The following is a 17353-nucleotide window of genomic DNA, read 5'->3' on the forward strand; positions in this document are numbered from 1 at the left end:
GACTATATAATGAAAAATGTGTTTTGCCCAAATTTTCTCCCAAGTTCCCTTCTAGTGGTCAGGCTTGCTTCTTGTGCACGCTCACTGCACCCTATGGGGGTAGGTCTGACAACATTTGCCAGGGATGCTTATGGGTTCCCAGTCCAGCCTTGTTGCGACCCAGCAACCCCTGCTTGCACTGAGGTCCCGGAACAGTTCTGACAGACCATGATCCTCAGAGCTCAGTCTAGTGTCTGCATAGCTGGGCTTCATTGTCACACCTTCATTTTAGTCAGAATTTGTAATCCTGTCCGCCCAGACAGAGAAACTTCCTGCTAATAAATCGTATTATTCTCTGTGTGGAGGCGTCAACAACCGTGTCTGTGTCACTCGTTGTCAGAATGAAAATTGAATAAACGCTCATCCCAGTGGTGAGAGAGTCCGAATGTTTTAATCAGATACCCTTCGGTAACAGGAACATCTTTCTCTTTCACATCAGCTATCACCTCAAGAATTGCTTTACTCTTCCACAGGACATTAGAATAAACGTTGCCGTACCTAGACAATCACATACCATTAAATAGAAACACAGAATCATAGCCTGGTAACTGAGCAAAGGAATATTTTTCACTGATCTTTTCTGACTGATATCAAATAAATAACGAGAAGTGAGAAAAGACCAGTTGTACAGTAGTATGTTGAAAAAATATGGTAGGGAACATTTTAGTGACCGGTGGTTTAGTGAAAACCTATTGTGGAAAATTAAAAATTGACACAGAATACTTGTTTGTAGGCACATCAGCCCTATTCTGTCTAGAGAATTGTCATCTCATTAACATTATACCTGGCCGATCTCACATTTAAATCTGGTTATTTTCCAAACACTTTAATTTAGGAATCAGAGGCCCTTCATTTCAAAGTAGTTTAATGCCAGCAATTTCTGATGAAGTCATATATATTCACAGCCAGCAAGCTCTCTTTATGGAAATCCACTCTGTTGCAGGCAACCCCTCTGAGGCCTGTGCCCTCCTTCGGGAAGCCTCCTCATTCGTTGAATCGCTTTTTCTATTCCGGATATCCAGCTGGCTTGATCTTCTCCAAGTCTGTGCTCTTCAGAAGTATCGTTTCTTTTTGTTCTTCATCGCTCACTTCGGTTTTACTGTTTGGTTAGAAATGATGGAAAGGAGAAGAAAGCAAAAGATGCAAAGGTGAAATGTCTTGACAGCAAATGCAAATGCATGTGGTGTAATAAACAACCTAGCTTAGAGGAGCTGAAATATCAGGAATATGAGATGGGCACACATGTTTTGTAGCAGGTCAGACATATCCCAATTTGATCTAAGCTAACTTACTCACTCTTATCGTCTCTGTTTTCTCACACAATATGGGTTTATAGTGATCAAGCAATATCCTCCATTTTGTCTTGAAGACAGGTGTTCTTCGTACTCAGGCAAAAGTGATTTACAACATTGCTAAACACGTAGTTTAAATAGAAATTTCATTGCTGGGCATATGGACTACTTGGCTAGGATGGTCCGATTTTCAAAAGATTGAATCCCTGATAAGCAATTCTTAAAGGAGAGGTGTATGTTTAATTGATTTATCTCTTTCTCTTCAAAATAAAAGCATACGAAGTTCAGTAGTCAATTGAAAACAACTGCTCGTTAGTTGAAACCCTCAACACTACATGCTTTGAGATCCTGTATGCGGAATGCATATGCAGTGGCCGGAGTGGTATGACATCAGGCATCCCTGAGACTAGAATATCACCAATAGGTCTTGATCAAGAGATATGGGATATGAAGTTGAATGTGACATTGGTACACAACATAAAGATTACATTAGTATTAAAAGTTGGTACAACCTTTATTTGTTGCAAAATTTTAATTTTGATTGTGGGTTCATATTGTAGTTCACGGTAATTATTATTGGAGCATAAAAAGTAAGGAGCCCTAAAGGGGTCTGGGAGGGCATTAATTGGACCAACACGTGTAAAGAACGGATTAGTGAGTAAACCAAGCCTCTATATTAAACAACTGAGTAATTAGAATGTTATCTTGCTCTGAGTAGGGATATCAGTGTTAAATTTGGACTGGCCAACAAGAGAGAGGTTTCTAAATATCAATTTGGCAATGTTTTATATGTACTATCTGCTAAATGATAGTGAACTGTTTTGTAGTTGCATGCATAATGTATCTGATAGGAACTTCTAGCTGCAGATTCCTTAACTTTGAATTCTCCCTAAATGTCAGACTGTATTTGGAAGATTTTTGTGAGCAGTACCCCAGCGCACACGTAGGTGGAGTCAATTGGCTCAGCGTCCATCGTCCACGCCACAAAAATGAAGCTGCGGTCCCTATATAAGCGCCACCCAGGCACGCTGACTTCAGTTCTTTTCTTTCCATGCTAGCCAGAGATGATCCAGAGAGAGGTACCACTCCGTTGTTTCATGACTGGTCTTTTTTCGGCTTTTGTTGAACTCTTTTTAAAAATATTTTATTTCCTGGTGTGTGATTTCTTCTGGGAAGAAAGGCTTCAAGCCCTGCAGATCCTGTCATTGAGCAATGTTAATGATGGATCTGCACCTTGTGTGTTTGTGTTGTTTGTTCGAGTGCCGGGCCATGCTTCCGAAGGCTTTGAGGGAGTACTCCCTAAAGCTGATGGCGGTCCAGCACACAACTCCATGCATGTCAAGGTCTCAATTGAGAGAAGGCTTCCAGGATCGTTCAGATCGTGAGCCCTATTTCACCAGGCTAGGCCTCAGGGAAGAATGAGAGCATTCTATGGAATTATTAGAATACCAGCCCCATGAGACTGAAATGGACTTACGTACAGACTTTGGTGCAGCCAAAGTGCATGCTTTCCACCCTTACCATGTCCAGGGAGGAGGACCTTCGTATGCAATGGTGGTGAGGAGGGTATCTGAGGTCCTGGACCTTCAACAACCCTCAGTGACCGTCAGGACTAATCTCTTGACAAAGGTGTTGCAACCAGGAGCTTCCATCTCAGAAGTTCTTCTCCGTTCAATGATGGCCTCACTAATGCCCTACTGGTTACCTAGTCAAAAGACAGCACAGGGTCTCCTGTGAACATAACGATTGCTCGCCACCATTGCCCCACATGTGGAGCCTCACATTTCCTGATACAACACCCCACTCCTGAGAGCTTGTGGGGTCCAGGCCTCTACTTCCCAAAGCGTGTTCCCTACTGCTCCTCTTGATAAGGAATCCAAACGGTTGGATTCATTTGGGAAGAAGATGTTTTCCACCAGCCTTGCATTGTGGTTAGTGAACACCTCTTCCCTTCTTAGGCCACATGTTGTGGATACGGTTGTGCAAGTGCTGCCACAGGTCCAGGAGGAGGCCCGGACTGTACACTAGCATTCTGTTTCTGATGGGAGAGTTGCAGCAAAGTTCACAATTTATTGTGCACTTGACACTATTGACTGACTCGCTAGGCAGAGTGGTTTTTACAACACAATGTTTGATGGACATGGCCTTCGATGGCACCTGTGTCTTCGGAGATAAGGCAGATGTGGCACTCAAGCGCTTCAAGAGATTCTCGTACTACAGCCAGGTTCTTGGGTGGCCCCTCCTAGCTCCCAGTCTGCCTTTAGCCCCCTTCGTGGCTACAGAAGCAATTACCAACTGCACCAATTCCCACCCAACCACTGTGCCGTGCATGCTTCCCAGGCTCTGTGTTGCTGAGTGTGTGGGACCCACTGATCTCATAGGTCAGGTGGACAGCTGTCTGGTCAGTCCGCCGCCCCCCACCCCACAGAAACCTCTAAATCCTCCTAGTGTGTCTCCTCCCCACCTTGGGCCAGTTGGTGCCAGGATTCGCTTTCATCTGCTCCACTGACACTCCATTACTTTAGACAGGCGGGTATTTCAGATAGTCTGAAGGGGCTTCTCTCTCCCCTTTGAGACTAACCCTCCATCCAGACCACCAACTGCCAATCGGATGATAGAGGATTATTTGTCCTTCTCCGCAAGGAAGCTGTGGCTTTCTTAGCCAATGGAGCAATAGAGAAGGTTTCAGTGCCAGAAGAAGGCTATGGTTGCTATTCCTGCTACTTTCTGGTTGGTCCCTAGGAGGGGCAAGGGTCTTTGCCTTATCCTAGAACTACAAGCTCTCAAGAAGGCTGTTGAAGGTGGGACGCCCCCCCCGGTTGTCTTCTCCCATCTCCAGACTACAGCGGACCTCCTGTTTCACTGGGGTTCCCTATAAATGTGTGGATGTCACACCTGACTACCTCTAAGATGCTTAGTTTCACTTGAGCTGATCTAGACATGGTGCAGTTTTGTATTGTTGTAATTGTATTTATATAGCACTTACTACCCCTGAAGAGGCGTCAAAGCCCTTTTCGGCAGGTAGCACTCTACTACGGAACCCAAAAAATATTAGTGGTGGATTAGTATAGTGAAATACAAGTAAAGTATTAGTATAGGGAGGTATGAGTAAATTTGAGGGGAGGACATGTGAGTCTGTAGTTGGTTTGAATAGAATAATGGAGGAATAAAGGAAATAATCCAGAAGTGCTATTGGGAGATCAAAGAAGTAAGATGAGGTTTGGGGTGAGTAAAGAAGAGGTGGAAAATGAAAGAGTCTGTAGAAAGGTATTAGGGAGATCATAGTAGTTAAATGGGGTTTGGGATGAGTCAAAGGAGAGATAAATGAGAGAGTTTAGTAGGTTTGTTTGGGAGATAATAGTAATAAACTGAGGTTTGAGGTGAGCCAGAAGGGGCAGAGGAGGGAGTCTGGGAAGGGTTATTGTGGAGATAATAGTAGTAGAACGGGTTTGGGATGAGACAGTGGGGATAGAGGATAGATTGATAGAGATATAGGGAGATGGTCAGACAGAGTAAAGCTTTCGAAAGTAAAATGTTTTTTTTCTCTTGTACAGTAGGATTAGAGTAGTAAATGTATAGATACATGATTATACAATCAAGGGAATAAATGTGTAAGGAATAATATATTTGAAATAAAGTTGTATTGTATAAACACAGGCTTTCAAGAGTTACGGCATTTGAAGTTAATGTATTTGTGTAATTTTATAACATTTTATCTTTCCTCAATATTTCAATATTGAAATGCTTGTAGATAAATAGTTAAGATAATATTTACCTATTGTGATAGAAAATAAAGCATTGCAGTCACAAATTAAAGATTGAATGGAATGGACACCGCACTCATTGACAAGTGTGAACCAGCATAACCTTTCTTTAATGCAGAGGCAATCCTTTTGTCAGTCTGATTATAGAGAATGCTTACAGTCTTCATAGAAGTGTTGACCACCAGGCTACCAACCAAAGATTCACAGCTACAGACTTATCCATTCTTAGACATACATTCAAATGGGCATGAATCTTGGCACACTGATTTTAGTAGGGTCATGATTTTATCAGGCACCTTTACTTGCATAATTACATCTTGGACATGCTGATGAATGAGTAACTGTGGAGAAAGGGTATGCTGAAATGGTCTCAGAGACTCTGATGAGGTGGAAGGCAACTCCTCCAGAGGAGATTCCATATTATGACATACTGTGCTCACAATCTCTGTCAATAGTGTATTTGTAATGCATTTTACCCCTAATCTTACAGGGGAATTTCCATCTACTCTTCCCTAGAAACAGACCCAGAAGATGTGATGTCATTTTGCATCTGAATTAACATTTAGAGGAGATTTAACACTATGGGTTTCAACAATTCTCAATACTGGTTTCAAAATCATCTGATAATAGCTAAACAGGCCCAAAGTGATTTTTCTATGGGGCAAGAAGAACTAGAATAAAGAACCTTTATATAATGATACTCTACTTGGCGGGAATCCACATAATGTCAATTTGACTCAGCTATCCGCCACAAAGTAACCAGACTGCAAAAGAACTTCTATTTTATTACAAGAAGAATGTGCATTTCATCTGAGAATGCTTGCATGCACAGAACCTGAAAGTCTACAGGCATGCTCAAGAATTCCTTTTTGAATCACATACATACATTTAAGTGCTGTACCTGCAACTGAGCTCATCTGTGTGACTTTGCTTCAACAACTGGATTATTGTGCGGCATACACATAGGAGGAAGACACATATGCTTTCGACCATATGGTAAAAAATAAATGAATAAATAAAACACTTTCCTGTGTACTCTGTATAGGAGAAAGTATTCAGGATCTTATGCCACGGTTTTGGGCTTATCATCCCAAGCGACGAGTCCAGGAGTTTCTATGAGTCTGCAGTTTTCAGCCTCTGTGCTGGATTTTAATGAGACTGACTCTGAAGCTGCTGGGCCTCATGGTCTCCAACATTCTGCTTGTGACACATGCCAGATGGTATATGTGGTCTCTGCGGTGGGACCTGAAGTTCCAATGGGCGCAGCATCAGGGAAATCTCTCCAACATGGTCCAGATCTCAGAGGGAACTGTGAAAGATCTGCAGTGGTAGTTAGCGACTGTAATTGGGCCAGAGGCGGACTTCTCTCCCTTTCCCAACCAGATCTGACAGCAGTGGCAGTGGCATTACTCCTGGGCTGGGACTGCCATCTGGAAGAGACATCTGATCTACTGTGGAAGCGTGACTCCACATCAACATGCCGGATCTCTGTGCGATCCGACTAACACTGAAAAGCCTTTCTTCCCTCTATCAAGGGAAGATGGTCTAGGTGTTCATGGACAACACAACCACCATGTGGTATTGCAAGAAGCAGGACGGGGTTGGGTGTGCACCTTTTGTCAAGAGGCTCTACACCTTTGGACATGGCTGGAACAGCAGGGCATATCCCTCATGGTTTAACATCCTGACCAGCTCTACCCAGCCCAAGCTCTCTGCCCATTGCCAGGCTCTATGCCAATGCTATGCCCTTGCCACCCTTCCAAGTCCCACTGCCCAGGTTCTGTCCCCCACAGTACCAAGGTCTCCTGACCCGAGGGGCCTTGTCACCTGCATTGCCTCTCAGTCCCACTCCCCCACGCTCCTGGCCATTACTGACCGACTCATCCTCCCTCCACTGTCATTCTGCAAACTGATTCCAGGGTCCAGGACTCCCCTCTCATGACCTTAGGTTTGGCACACCAGTAGTCAGTGTTCGTCATACCTCTTTGCTTCTGGTGTGGAAATTTGTGAAAAGAAACTGACATCAGCGTGACTGGGTGGCACCTATGGAGGGACTGCGACATCATTTCTGGAGTGGACGACAGCAACGATGGGTAGGAAACTGATTGACGCCATCTATTGGCGTGCCGGGGTACTGCTCACAAAAATCTTACGGATCCAGTCTGACACCTGGGGAGACTTCAAAGATAAGGATTCTGCAGCTAGATATAGTCTCTACCAAATAAGGTGTAACCTAAGGTGAGCAACTTGTCCTTCTCTGCTCTTGTAATCAAAATAAGTATGTCTTGATGGTCAGTGGAATGACCCTCTGTTGCTTCATCAGTGTGTGAAATTATACAGTCAGCAAAAGCTCATCTCTATGTCTGTGTCATCGTCTCTAAGGATAACTGTGATTTAACTATTCAGATAATTTGTGTGTCAGTTTCCATAACCCTAAGTTCATCTGCAAGTGATCATATCGCAATAAATTGTGCCATGAATGAGACTCAGCCTTTACTACACTGGGATATATGGAAAGCTGAAATGCAAAGAAAGTACTATTTTATTCCACTGTTCCACTAGATGGGAACCCTGATGCTCAAATAACCCACATTCTAAATTAGACATCACAAGAAATAGCCTAGCCTTCAAATTCAAAAGGAAGGCCAGCAAACCTACATATCCATCTAATGCCAGCATTTCCCCTGCTCTTGTGCATAATGATCTATACTTATTGCCTGATTAGTATCAGGGCTGGACACCAGCTTGATCTGATGCTCTACCATTTAATATGCCATGGCAATTTTTTTTTTTCTGAAGCAATTTTATATACCTTATTTAATAATGTGTAAATTCAAAGGGAGACATCGCAATATGCAATTTTGTGTTTCAAGATAGTTTTGCAATGCTTTAGACTCCAAACCTTCTTCTGTTTTCAGAAAAGTGCATGGCACCTACGCCTGTGTTCAACTTGTGTCAAGGACTTTTTTTGCTGCTGAATCATGTGTTCTTGCCTCACAAATCTCCTTTAGACTGTTTGAAAAACATGATTGGTATCAAATATCCCAATGGACTATTTTACAGGATTCCACAAAGTAGACACTGGCAAATGATGCTCAACATATTGGACACTACTTTAGTCCAGAAAACATATTGCATCTAGTGGGAATGTTGCTTTCCCTGTTGTAGTGTTCTTTAAAACATGTGGTTCCCAACTTGTTACTAAGGCCAACTTGTGCACTGGCAGGCTTATTTAAGCATGAACAATATACAACAGGCATTTGCAATGCAATAGGTCTTGCATTTTCTTGAGTTAAAACTACTGGCATTGTGAGTTCATAACTGGACTTTTCTTGCCACATAAATGGCAACAGCAGTAGCTGCAGAGAAAACCCCAGAGAGCTGGTTTGGCAGAACCCGGGTTACATAGTGGAGCCCCGGGGATGCATGACATTGTCTCCCCAATACCACATTTGGAATGGGGGACAATTCCATGATCTTAGACATGTTACATGGCCATATTCGGAGTTACCTTTGTGAAGCTACATATAGGTATTGACCTATATGTAATGCACGCGTGTAATGGTGTCCCCGCACTCACAAAGTGCGGGGAAATGGCCCTGAACTATGTGAGGGCACCTTTGCTAGTGCAAGGGTGCCCTCACACTTAGTAAATTTGCACCTGACCTTCAGCAAGTGGAGGTTAGACATATAGGTGACTTATAAGTTACTTAAGTGCACTGAAAATGGCTGTGAAATAACGTGTGCGTTATTTCACTCAGGCTGCAGTGGCAGTCCTGTGTAAAGGTTTGTCTGAGCTCCCTATGGGTGGCAAAAGAAATGCTGCCGCCCATAGGGATCTCCTGGAACCCCAATACCCTGGGCACCTAGGTACCATTTACTAGGGAAACATAAAGGTGTTCCAGTGTGCCGATTGAAATTGGTAAAAGTGGTCACTAGCCTATAGAGACAAATTTAAATGCAGAGAGAGCATAAGCACTGAGGTTCTGATTAGCAGAGTCTCAGTGACACAGTTAGTCACTACACAGGTATACAGGCTAGCAGAATCCCAGTGAGACAGACAAAAACAAACTTACATACATGTAAAAATGGGGGTAACATGCCAGGCAAGATGGTACTTTCCTACAAATCGGCAGTTTTAAACTGCACACACAGACACTGCAGTGGCAGGTCTGAGCCATGTTTACAGAGCTACTCAAGTGGGTGGCACAACCAGTGATGCAGGTCCACTAGTAGAATTTGATTTACAGGCCCTGGGTACCTCTAATGCACTTTACTAGGGACTTACGAGTAAATCAAATGTGCCAATTATGGAAAAGGCAATTACACATATAACTTACATAGGGTGCACTTGAACTTTATCACTAGTCAGCAGTGGTAAAGTCCCCAGAATACTAAAAACCAGCCAAACAGATTCCAGCACACAGTCAAAACATGGGAAGCAGAGGCAAAAAAGACAGGGGAGACTATGCCAGGGATGCCAGGTCTACATATGTGAACCCCAGCACAGCAATATTGGGGCATTTCAGATCAGGATTGGGAGTATAGACAGAGCTGGGTGGCCCAGTGCTGGAATAACAATAAAGCAGCGGTGAAGAATGAGAAACAGGGTGCTGTGTAATTCCTGGTATTGGAATAATGGGGTGCTGAGATTAGGGTTGATGTGCACTGATACAAGTTGTATGTGGGCTGCAGTACTGGAATAGTAACGGGCACACAAGTTCAGAAGTGAGGTCTGTTAATGGAGCTATGTGTGGAACCTACTATTGGCGTGCCAGTGCAGTGTTAGCCTGGAGGTGCCCTGGTGAAGCTACGAGTGGGGCCCAGCATGGCAGTGGCATAGCCTCTGAACCACAGAAGTGAGGAGTCCTAAAGGGCATGTGTGTGAGCCTTGGTACAGAGAAGAAATGTGCCCTGAATGTAAGAATTGATGGATTCTGGCAGAGCGGTGTTGGTTCCAATCAACAGTGGCACTGGATGTTAGACTTGCGGTGCACTGGCTGAGCTGTGTTTTTCTCTTTTGGATCCATCATTGGCTTGGCAGTGGCACTGAATATTAGAATTAAGCTGCTGTAAAGGAACTGTATGTTTGTGGGGTCCCAGTATGGGAAAGGAAGTGACCTCACCAGGGTAGAACCGAGGTGCACTGATGGAGCTGTGCCCGAGGTCCCAGTAGTGGAGCAGCTGAGGTTACTGTCTGTGAGAACTGTGGTGCTCTGGCAGACAGCATGTGTGGGGTTCCTGGCAATGGCAGGGCTAAGGGTTTGGAGTGTGTGAACTGAGGTGCACTGATGGAGCTGCGTCTGAGGTCCCAGCAATGGAGCAGCAGAGTGTACTGACTGGAAGATCTGAGGTTCTCTGGCAGACAGCGTTTGTCCAGTTCCTGGCACTGGCAAGGCTGGCGGCTTGGAGTGTGTGAACTGAGGTGCACTGATGGAGCTGCATCTGAGATCCAAGTACTGGAGCAGCAGAGTGTACTGCCTGGAAGAACTGAGAAGTTCTGGCAGACATCATGGGCCAGATGTAAGAAACGTTTAGCGACTCGCAAACGGCAAAAATTGCCGTTTGCGAGTCGCTAAATGCGTTTCCCAATGCAGAAATGCATATTGCGAGTCGGAACCGACTCGCAATGTGCATTTCGGAATCGCAAATAGGAAGGGGTGTTCCCTTCCTATTTGCGAGTCTGAGTGGTATGCAATACCATTTGCGACCGCGTATGCGGTCGCAAATGGTGTCGCAGTTACCATCCACTTCAAGTGGATGGTAACGCACTCGCAAATTGGAAGGGGTCCCCATGGGACCCCTTCCACTTTGTGAATGGACCCAAAAATATTTTTTCAGGGTAGGTAGTGGTCCAAGGGACCACTACCTGCCCTGAAAAAAAAACCGAAACTAAAGGTTTCGTTTTTTTTTTAAGTGCAGCTCGTTTTCCTTTAAGGAAAACGGGCTACACTTAAAAAAAAAAAAAACGGCTTTATTGAAAGCAATCACGAACATGGAGGTCTGCTGACGACAGCAGGCCTCCATGTTTGCGAGTGCCTATACTCGCTATGGGGCCGCAATTTGCGACCCACCTCATGAATATTGATGAGGTGGGTCATTGCGACCCCATAGCGAGTTGCAGTCGGTGTCTGAGACACCGTACTGCATACCAATTTGCGAGTTGCAAATTGCGAGTCGCATGGACTCGCACTTTGCAACTCGCAAATATTTTATTTGCTACATCTGGCCCCATGTGTGGTATTCCTGGTACTGGCAGGACTGAAGTGAACTGATGGAGAACCACCCGAGGTCCCAGTACTGGAGCAGCAGTATGTAGTGACTAGAAGAACTGAGGTGCTCTGGCAGACCTCGTGTGTGGCAGGGTAGCACTGGCAGGGTTTATTGCTTTTGAGTGTGTGAACTAAGGTGCACTGATGCAGCTGCACCCGAGATCGCAGTACTGGAGCTGCAGAGTGTACTGACTTCGAAGAATTGAGGAGCTCTGGCAGGCAGCGTATGTGGGGTTCCTGGCACTGGCAGGGCTGAGTGCTTGGAGTGTGTGAACTGAGGTGCACTGATAGAGCTGTGCCCGAGGTCCCTGTCCTGGAGCAGCACAGTGTACTGACTGGATAACTGAGGTGCTCTGACAGACAACACGTTCGGGGTTTCTGACACTGGTACGGCTGAGGGCTTGGAGTGTTTGAACTGAGGTGCACGGATGCAGCTGCACCCTACGTCCCAGTACTGGAGCAGCAGAGTGTTTGGAAGACCAGCAAAGAGGAAATGAGTGTCAAACCACTAAAGCAGTCTGTGTGACTCTCAGACCTTTGAGTTGACATTTCATGTGTGTGTATGTGTAGTGGATATGCAGCAAGTGTGCAGTAGTAAAACTGTGTTTGCGATGAAAATCTAAGTGCATGGACCAGTGGGATGCATTTTTCATGACCTGATGGGGAGAAGATACAGATTCCTTAGACAATGGAAGTGGATTGACTGTATTGCTGTGGCAGGAGAGTGGTGACCCAGACATTGAAGTGAGGTAGGATGAATAAAACGCTTCCTACTGAAATTCTGTAAGGTCCTTGGTAGCAAAAGACTGCTGATTAGTTCTTCTCGAATGATGACGTAGGGCAGATGTTAGGAGTGTAGCAGGCTGACCTGGTTTGTAGTGGGTACCTAAGGTACTTACACCGTATACCAGGTCCAGTTATCCCTTATTAGTGAAATGTAGGCAGTGTCTAGAAGCCAGGCTGTCTAGAGGTATCTGTAGGCAGAGCCGCCAAGAACTAGGAGACATGCAAAACTCTTGAAATATCACTGTAGTCACACAGTACTCACACACAAGAAAGACAATACTCAGTGTTACCAAAAATAAAGGTACTTTAGGGGTTATTCTCCCTTAAAATGTAAGTAAAACACATAAAATATACACTAGCAACCAAAATCAGGCAAGTAAACAGCCATAAAATAGTGCAGATAGTGAAAATCGCCGTAGGCTAGAATGGGCCTAGGGGCAACACAAACCATATACTAAAATAGTGGATTGCAAAACTTGGTTTCCCACCTAGGCAAGAGTAGTGTGTAGAAGGGCACTGGGAGTGTAAAAAAACACCAAAGGTAAGAAAACACCAAAGGTAAGTAAGTAGGAAAATGGCTCCTTCTTGCAAATACCCCCCCCCCCCCACTTTTTGCCTGATATTGATGCTGACTTGACTGAGAAGTGTGCTGGGGCCCTGCTAACCAGGCACCAGCACCAGTATTCTTTCACTAAAAAAGCGCCATTGTTTCCACAATTGGCACACCCCTGGCACACAGATTAGTCCATTGTAAAAGGTACCAGTGGTACGTACCAAGGGCCCTGTGACCAGGGAAGGTCCCAGAGGGCTGCAGCATGTGTTGTGCCACCCTAAGGAACCCCTCACCTAACATGTGCACACTGCCATTGCAGATTGTGTGTGTTGGTGGGAGAAAAAGGTAAAGTCGACATGGCATCCCCCTCAGGGTGCCATGCACACAAAATACTGCCTGTGGCATAGGTAAATCTCCCCTCTAGCAGGCCTTAAAGACCTAAGACAGAGTGAATTATACCACAGGAGAGTGCATAGCTGCATGAGCAATATGCCCCTTCAGTATCTAAGCCAATTCTTAGACACTGTAAGTGCATGGTAGCCAGAAAGAGTATATGGTCTGGGAGTTTGTCAAACACGAACTCCACACTTCCATTATGGCTAAACTGAATCTCGGAAAGTTTGGTATCAAAGTTCTCAGAACAATAAATTCACACTGATGCCAGTGTGGGATTTATTGAGAAATGCACACAGAGGGCACCTTAGAAATGCCCAGCCCAAATACTAGTGCTAGGCTGACCAGTTTCTGCCAGCCTGCCACGTCCAGATGGGTTTCTGGCCACATGGGGTGAGTGCCTTTGTGCACTCTGTGGCCAGGAACAAAGCCTGTACTGGGTGGAGGTGCTTCTCACCTCCCCCTGCAGGAACTGTAACACCTGACGGTGAGCCTCAAAGGCTCATGCCTTTTGTTACAGCACCCCAGAGCATCACAGCTAGTGGAGATGCCCTCCCCTCTGGCCCCTGCCCCCACTTTTGGTAGTGTGGCCATGTTAAGTATATGGTCTGCGAGTTTGTCAAAACGAACTACACAGTTCCATAATGGCTACACTGAACACTGGGAAGTTTGGTATAAAATTTCTCAGAATAATAAACCCACACTGATGACAGTGCTGTATTTATTAGAAAATGCACACAGATGGTATCTTAGAGATGCCCCCTGTATTTTAACCAATCCTTCAGTGCAGGACTGACTGGTCTGTGCCAGCCTGCCACTGTGAGATGAGTTTCTGATTCCCTGGGATGAGAGCTTTTGCGCTCTCTGAGGCCAGAAACAAAGCCTGCACTGGGTGGAGGTGCTTCACATCTCCCCCTGCAGGAACTGTGACACCTAGCAGTGAGCCTCAAAGGCTCAGGCTTCATGTTACAATGCCCCAGTGCACTTCAGCTAGTGGAGATGCCCACCCCCCGGACACAGCCCCCACTTTTGGCGGCAAGTCTGGGGCGATAATGAGAAAAACAAGGAGGAATCACCCCCTCAGCCAGGTCCACCCCTAAGGTGACCAGAGCTGAAGTTACCCCCTCCTTGGAAATTCCTCCATCTTGTTTTGGAGGATTTAGCCCAATTGGGATAGGGATGTGCTCCCCTCCCCAAAGGGAGGGAGCACAAGGAGGGTGTAGCCACCCTCAGGGACAGTAGCCATTGGCTACTGCCCTCCAGCCCTAAACACACCCCTAACACTAGTATTTTCGGGCGACCCGGAACCCAGGAAATCAGATTCCTGGCGACCTAACAAGAAGAAGGACTGCTGACCTGGAAACCCCAAAGAGAAGAAGGAGACGACAACTGCTTTGGCCCCAGCCCTAAAGGCCTGTCTACTGATTCAAAGAACCTGCAACAGCGAAGGCATCCTGCGGGCCCAGCGACCTCTGCCGACTCATAGGGCTGCCATGCAACTCCAAAGGACCAAGAAACTCCGGTGGACAGCGGCCCTGTCTAAATCAAAAAGAAGAAACCATATTTAAAGGGACTCCCACCTCACTCTAGAAGCGCGAGCCCCAAACACTCTGCACCCGACGCCCCTGGCCTGTGTCCAGAGAAACCAATGCTACAGAGAGGACCCTCAGGTGACTCTGACGACGTGTCCATCATGAGACAACCTCTCTGCACCCCCACGACTAGACCTGCAGAGGGAAGGACCCCCCTGACCATGACTGCCCGGTGAAAAGAAACCCGACGCCTGGAAGAAGCACTGCACCTGCAGCCCCCAGGCCCATGAAGAACCAACCACCGGTGCAGCATTGACCCGCAGGGGGCCCTCACCCTTGCCTAGTCCGTGGCTGGCCCTAGAAGCCCCCATGTGCCCTGCCTGCAACGTCTGAGTGACCCCGGGTCCCTCTATTGATTCCAATTACAAACCCAATGCCTTGTTTGCCCATTGCACCCAACCGCCCCTGTGCCGCTGAGGGTGTGTTTTGTGTGCCTGCTTGGGACCCCCCCCAGTGCTCTACAAAACCCCCTGGTCTGCTCCCCGAGGATGCAGGTACTTACCTGCTAGCAGACTGGAACCAGAGCACCCTCTGTCTCCATAGGCACCTATGTTATTTGGACACCTCTTTGACCTCTGCACCTGACTGGCCCTGTGTTGCTGGTGCTGGGTGGTTGGGGTTGCCTTGAACATCCAACGGTGGGCTGCCGCTGCCCCGGAGACTGAACATGTAAGTGCTTTACTCACCTCAAAAACTAACCTGTACTTACCTCCCCCAGGAACTGTTGAATTTTGCACTGTCCACTTTTTAAATAGGTTATTGCCATTTTATGCCAAACTGTGTACATTACTGTTTTGATTCAAAGTCCTAGTCATACCTATGCAAAGTACCTTACATTTAATGTACTTACCTGCAATTTCATTCTTGTGGTTCTAAAATAAATTAAGAAAATAATATTTTTCTATATAAAAACCTATTGGCCTGGGGTTAAGTCATTGAATGTGTGTTCTCATTTATTGCCTGAGTGTGTACAACAAATGCTTAACACTACCCTCTGATAAGCCTAACTGCTCGACCACACTATCACAAATAGAGCATTAGTATTCTCTATTATTGCCTCTGTCAAGCCTCTTTGGGAACCACCGGACTCTGTGCACATTTTGAAATAGTATGTACAGAGCCAACTTCCTACAGTACCCCACCCCAGAGCCCAGGAAAACAGGAATAAAGTACAACAAGTTTCCTCAGAACACACTAGGAGTTGTGGTAAAGGATTATGCAAAAAACAAGCAAGACTGCAAGACACCAATGATGGATTCCTGGACCTGAAGACCTGTGGAGAGAGGAAACCAAGTCCAAGAACAGATGAAGAGTCCAGGAAGAACGGGAGCCCCGGCTAACCCAGATGAAGGTGTAAAAGTGGGTTCTCTGGTTGGAAGAAAAAGTCAGAAATGCACTAAAGAAGACAGCTGCGGGTTCCTGCGTGGTGCAAGAGATGTCCCACGTCGAGTCGTTGGATGCAGGCTGTTTTTTGTCGTTGGATTCCGCCAACAAGTCTTGGCTCATGCATATGTCACGGTTGCCAGGAAAAAGCGTTACCTGGGCCCAGGAGGAACCTGGGGGTCTCAACTCGGACTGAGGAGACAGATGGGGGTCTCTGCACTTCAGAGAGCCCTCAGAAGATGAGGCAGCATCCACAGGAGTCCCAGGACATGGGGACAAAGAGTTGCAAATCACGGTCATCACAGCACTACACAAAGGGATCCCATGCCGCCAGAGAACAACTCAGGGAGCTGAGCGTCGCAGGGTAGAGTGCTGGGGACCTGGGCTACGCTGTGCACGAAGGATGTCTTGGTGAAGCGCACGGAAGACCTAGGAGCTGCAAAACATGCTTTGCACAGGGTTACTGTCTGGCTCAGGGAGGTAAGCCCTTACCTCCACCATATTTAGACAGCTGGACCTTTGGACAGTCAGGATCACTTCGCTCCAATACCTGTGTTCCAGGGATCATGCTCGTCGACCGGAGAGGAGTCCCAGAGTACTGGTTGTCACTGCAAAGATGTGCCTGCTGAAGCAGGGGAGTGACTCTGTCACTCCACAGGAGATTCCTTCAGTCCTTCTGGTGCAGGAAGAAGACAGGCAGTCCTTAGAGCGTGCACAACCTGGAAACTGTTACAGTTGCTGGGAGGAGCTGAAGTTACAGAGTTGCAGTAGCCTTCTTGGATACTTTATTGCAGTTGTGGAGGTCCTGGAGCAGTTCTGAGGTTGATCTGACGGTAGAAGGTGAAGCAGAGGTTGCAGAGGAGTCCTGCTGGAATCTTGTACAGCCGAATCTGAGGAAACACCTAGAGGAGAGATCCTAAATAGGCCTGAGAGGGGGATTGGCTACCTACCCAGGTATACATCTCTCAGGAGGGGTCTTTGACGTCACCTGCTGGCACTGGCCACTCAGAGATCTCCAGAGTGTCCTAACAACTTGGAAAACAAGATGGCTAACGCCAAGGACACACTGGAGGAGCCCTGGGCACCACCCCTAGGGTGGTGATGAACAGGGGAGTGGTCATTCCCCTTTCCTTCATCCAATTTCACGCCAGAGCATGAACTGGGGATCCCTGAACTGGTGTAGACTGGCTTATGCAAGGAGGGCACCATCTGTGCCTTTCAAAGCTTTGCTAGAGGCTCTGGAAGGCTACCCCTCCCAAGCCTGTAACATATATTTCCA

The 17353-nt window shown here is 46.4% G+C and overlaps 1 protein-coding gene across 1 annotated transcript in view; it reads right to left on the reverse strand.

Moving 5' to 3' along the window:
* Positions 1 to 887: 887 nt before the first annotated feature.
* The window catches only part of LOC138259999 (solute carrier family 22 member 6-A-like), a 697494-nt gene continuing 681028 nt past the window's right edge, over positions 888 to 17353 (reverse strand). The window contains exon 10 of the mRNA XM_069208045.1: positions 888 to 1138. Coding sequence (XP_069064146.1) covers positions 1045 to 1138 — 94 coding nt within the window. The 3' untranslated portion in view covers positions 888 to 1044. The remainder of the gene's footprint in view (positions 1139 to 17353) is intronic.

This window comes from Pleurodeles waltl, chromosome 9, assembly GCF_031143425.1.
Source record: "Pleurodeles waltl isolate 20211129_DDA chromosome 9, aPleWal1.hap1.20221129, whole genome shotgun sequence".
NCBI classification, from domain to species: Eukaryota; Metazoa; Chordata; class Amphibia; order Caudata; family Salamandridae; genus Pleurodeles; species Pleurodeles waltl.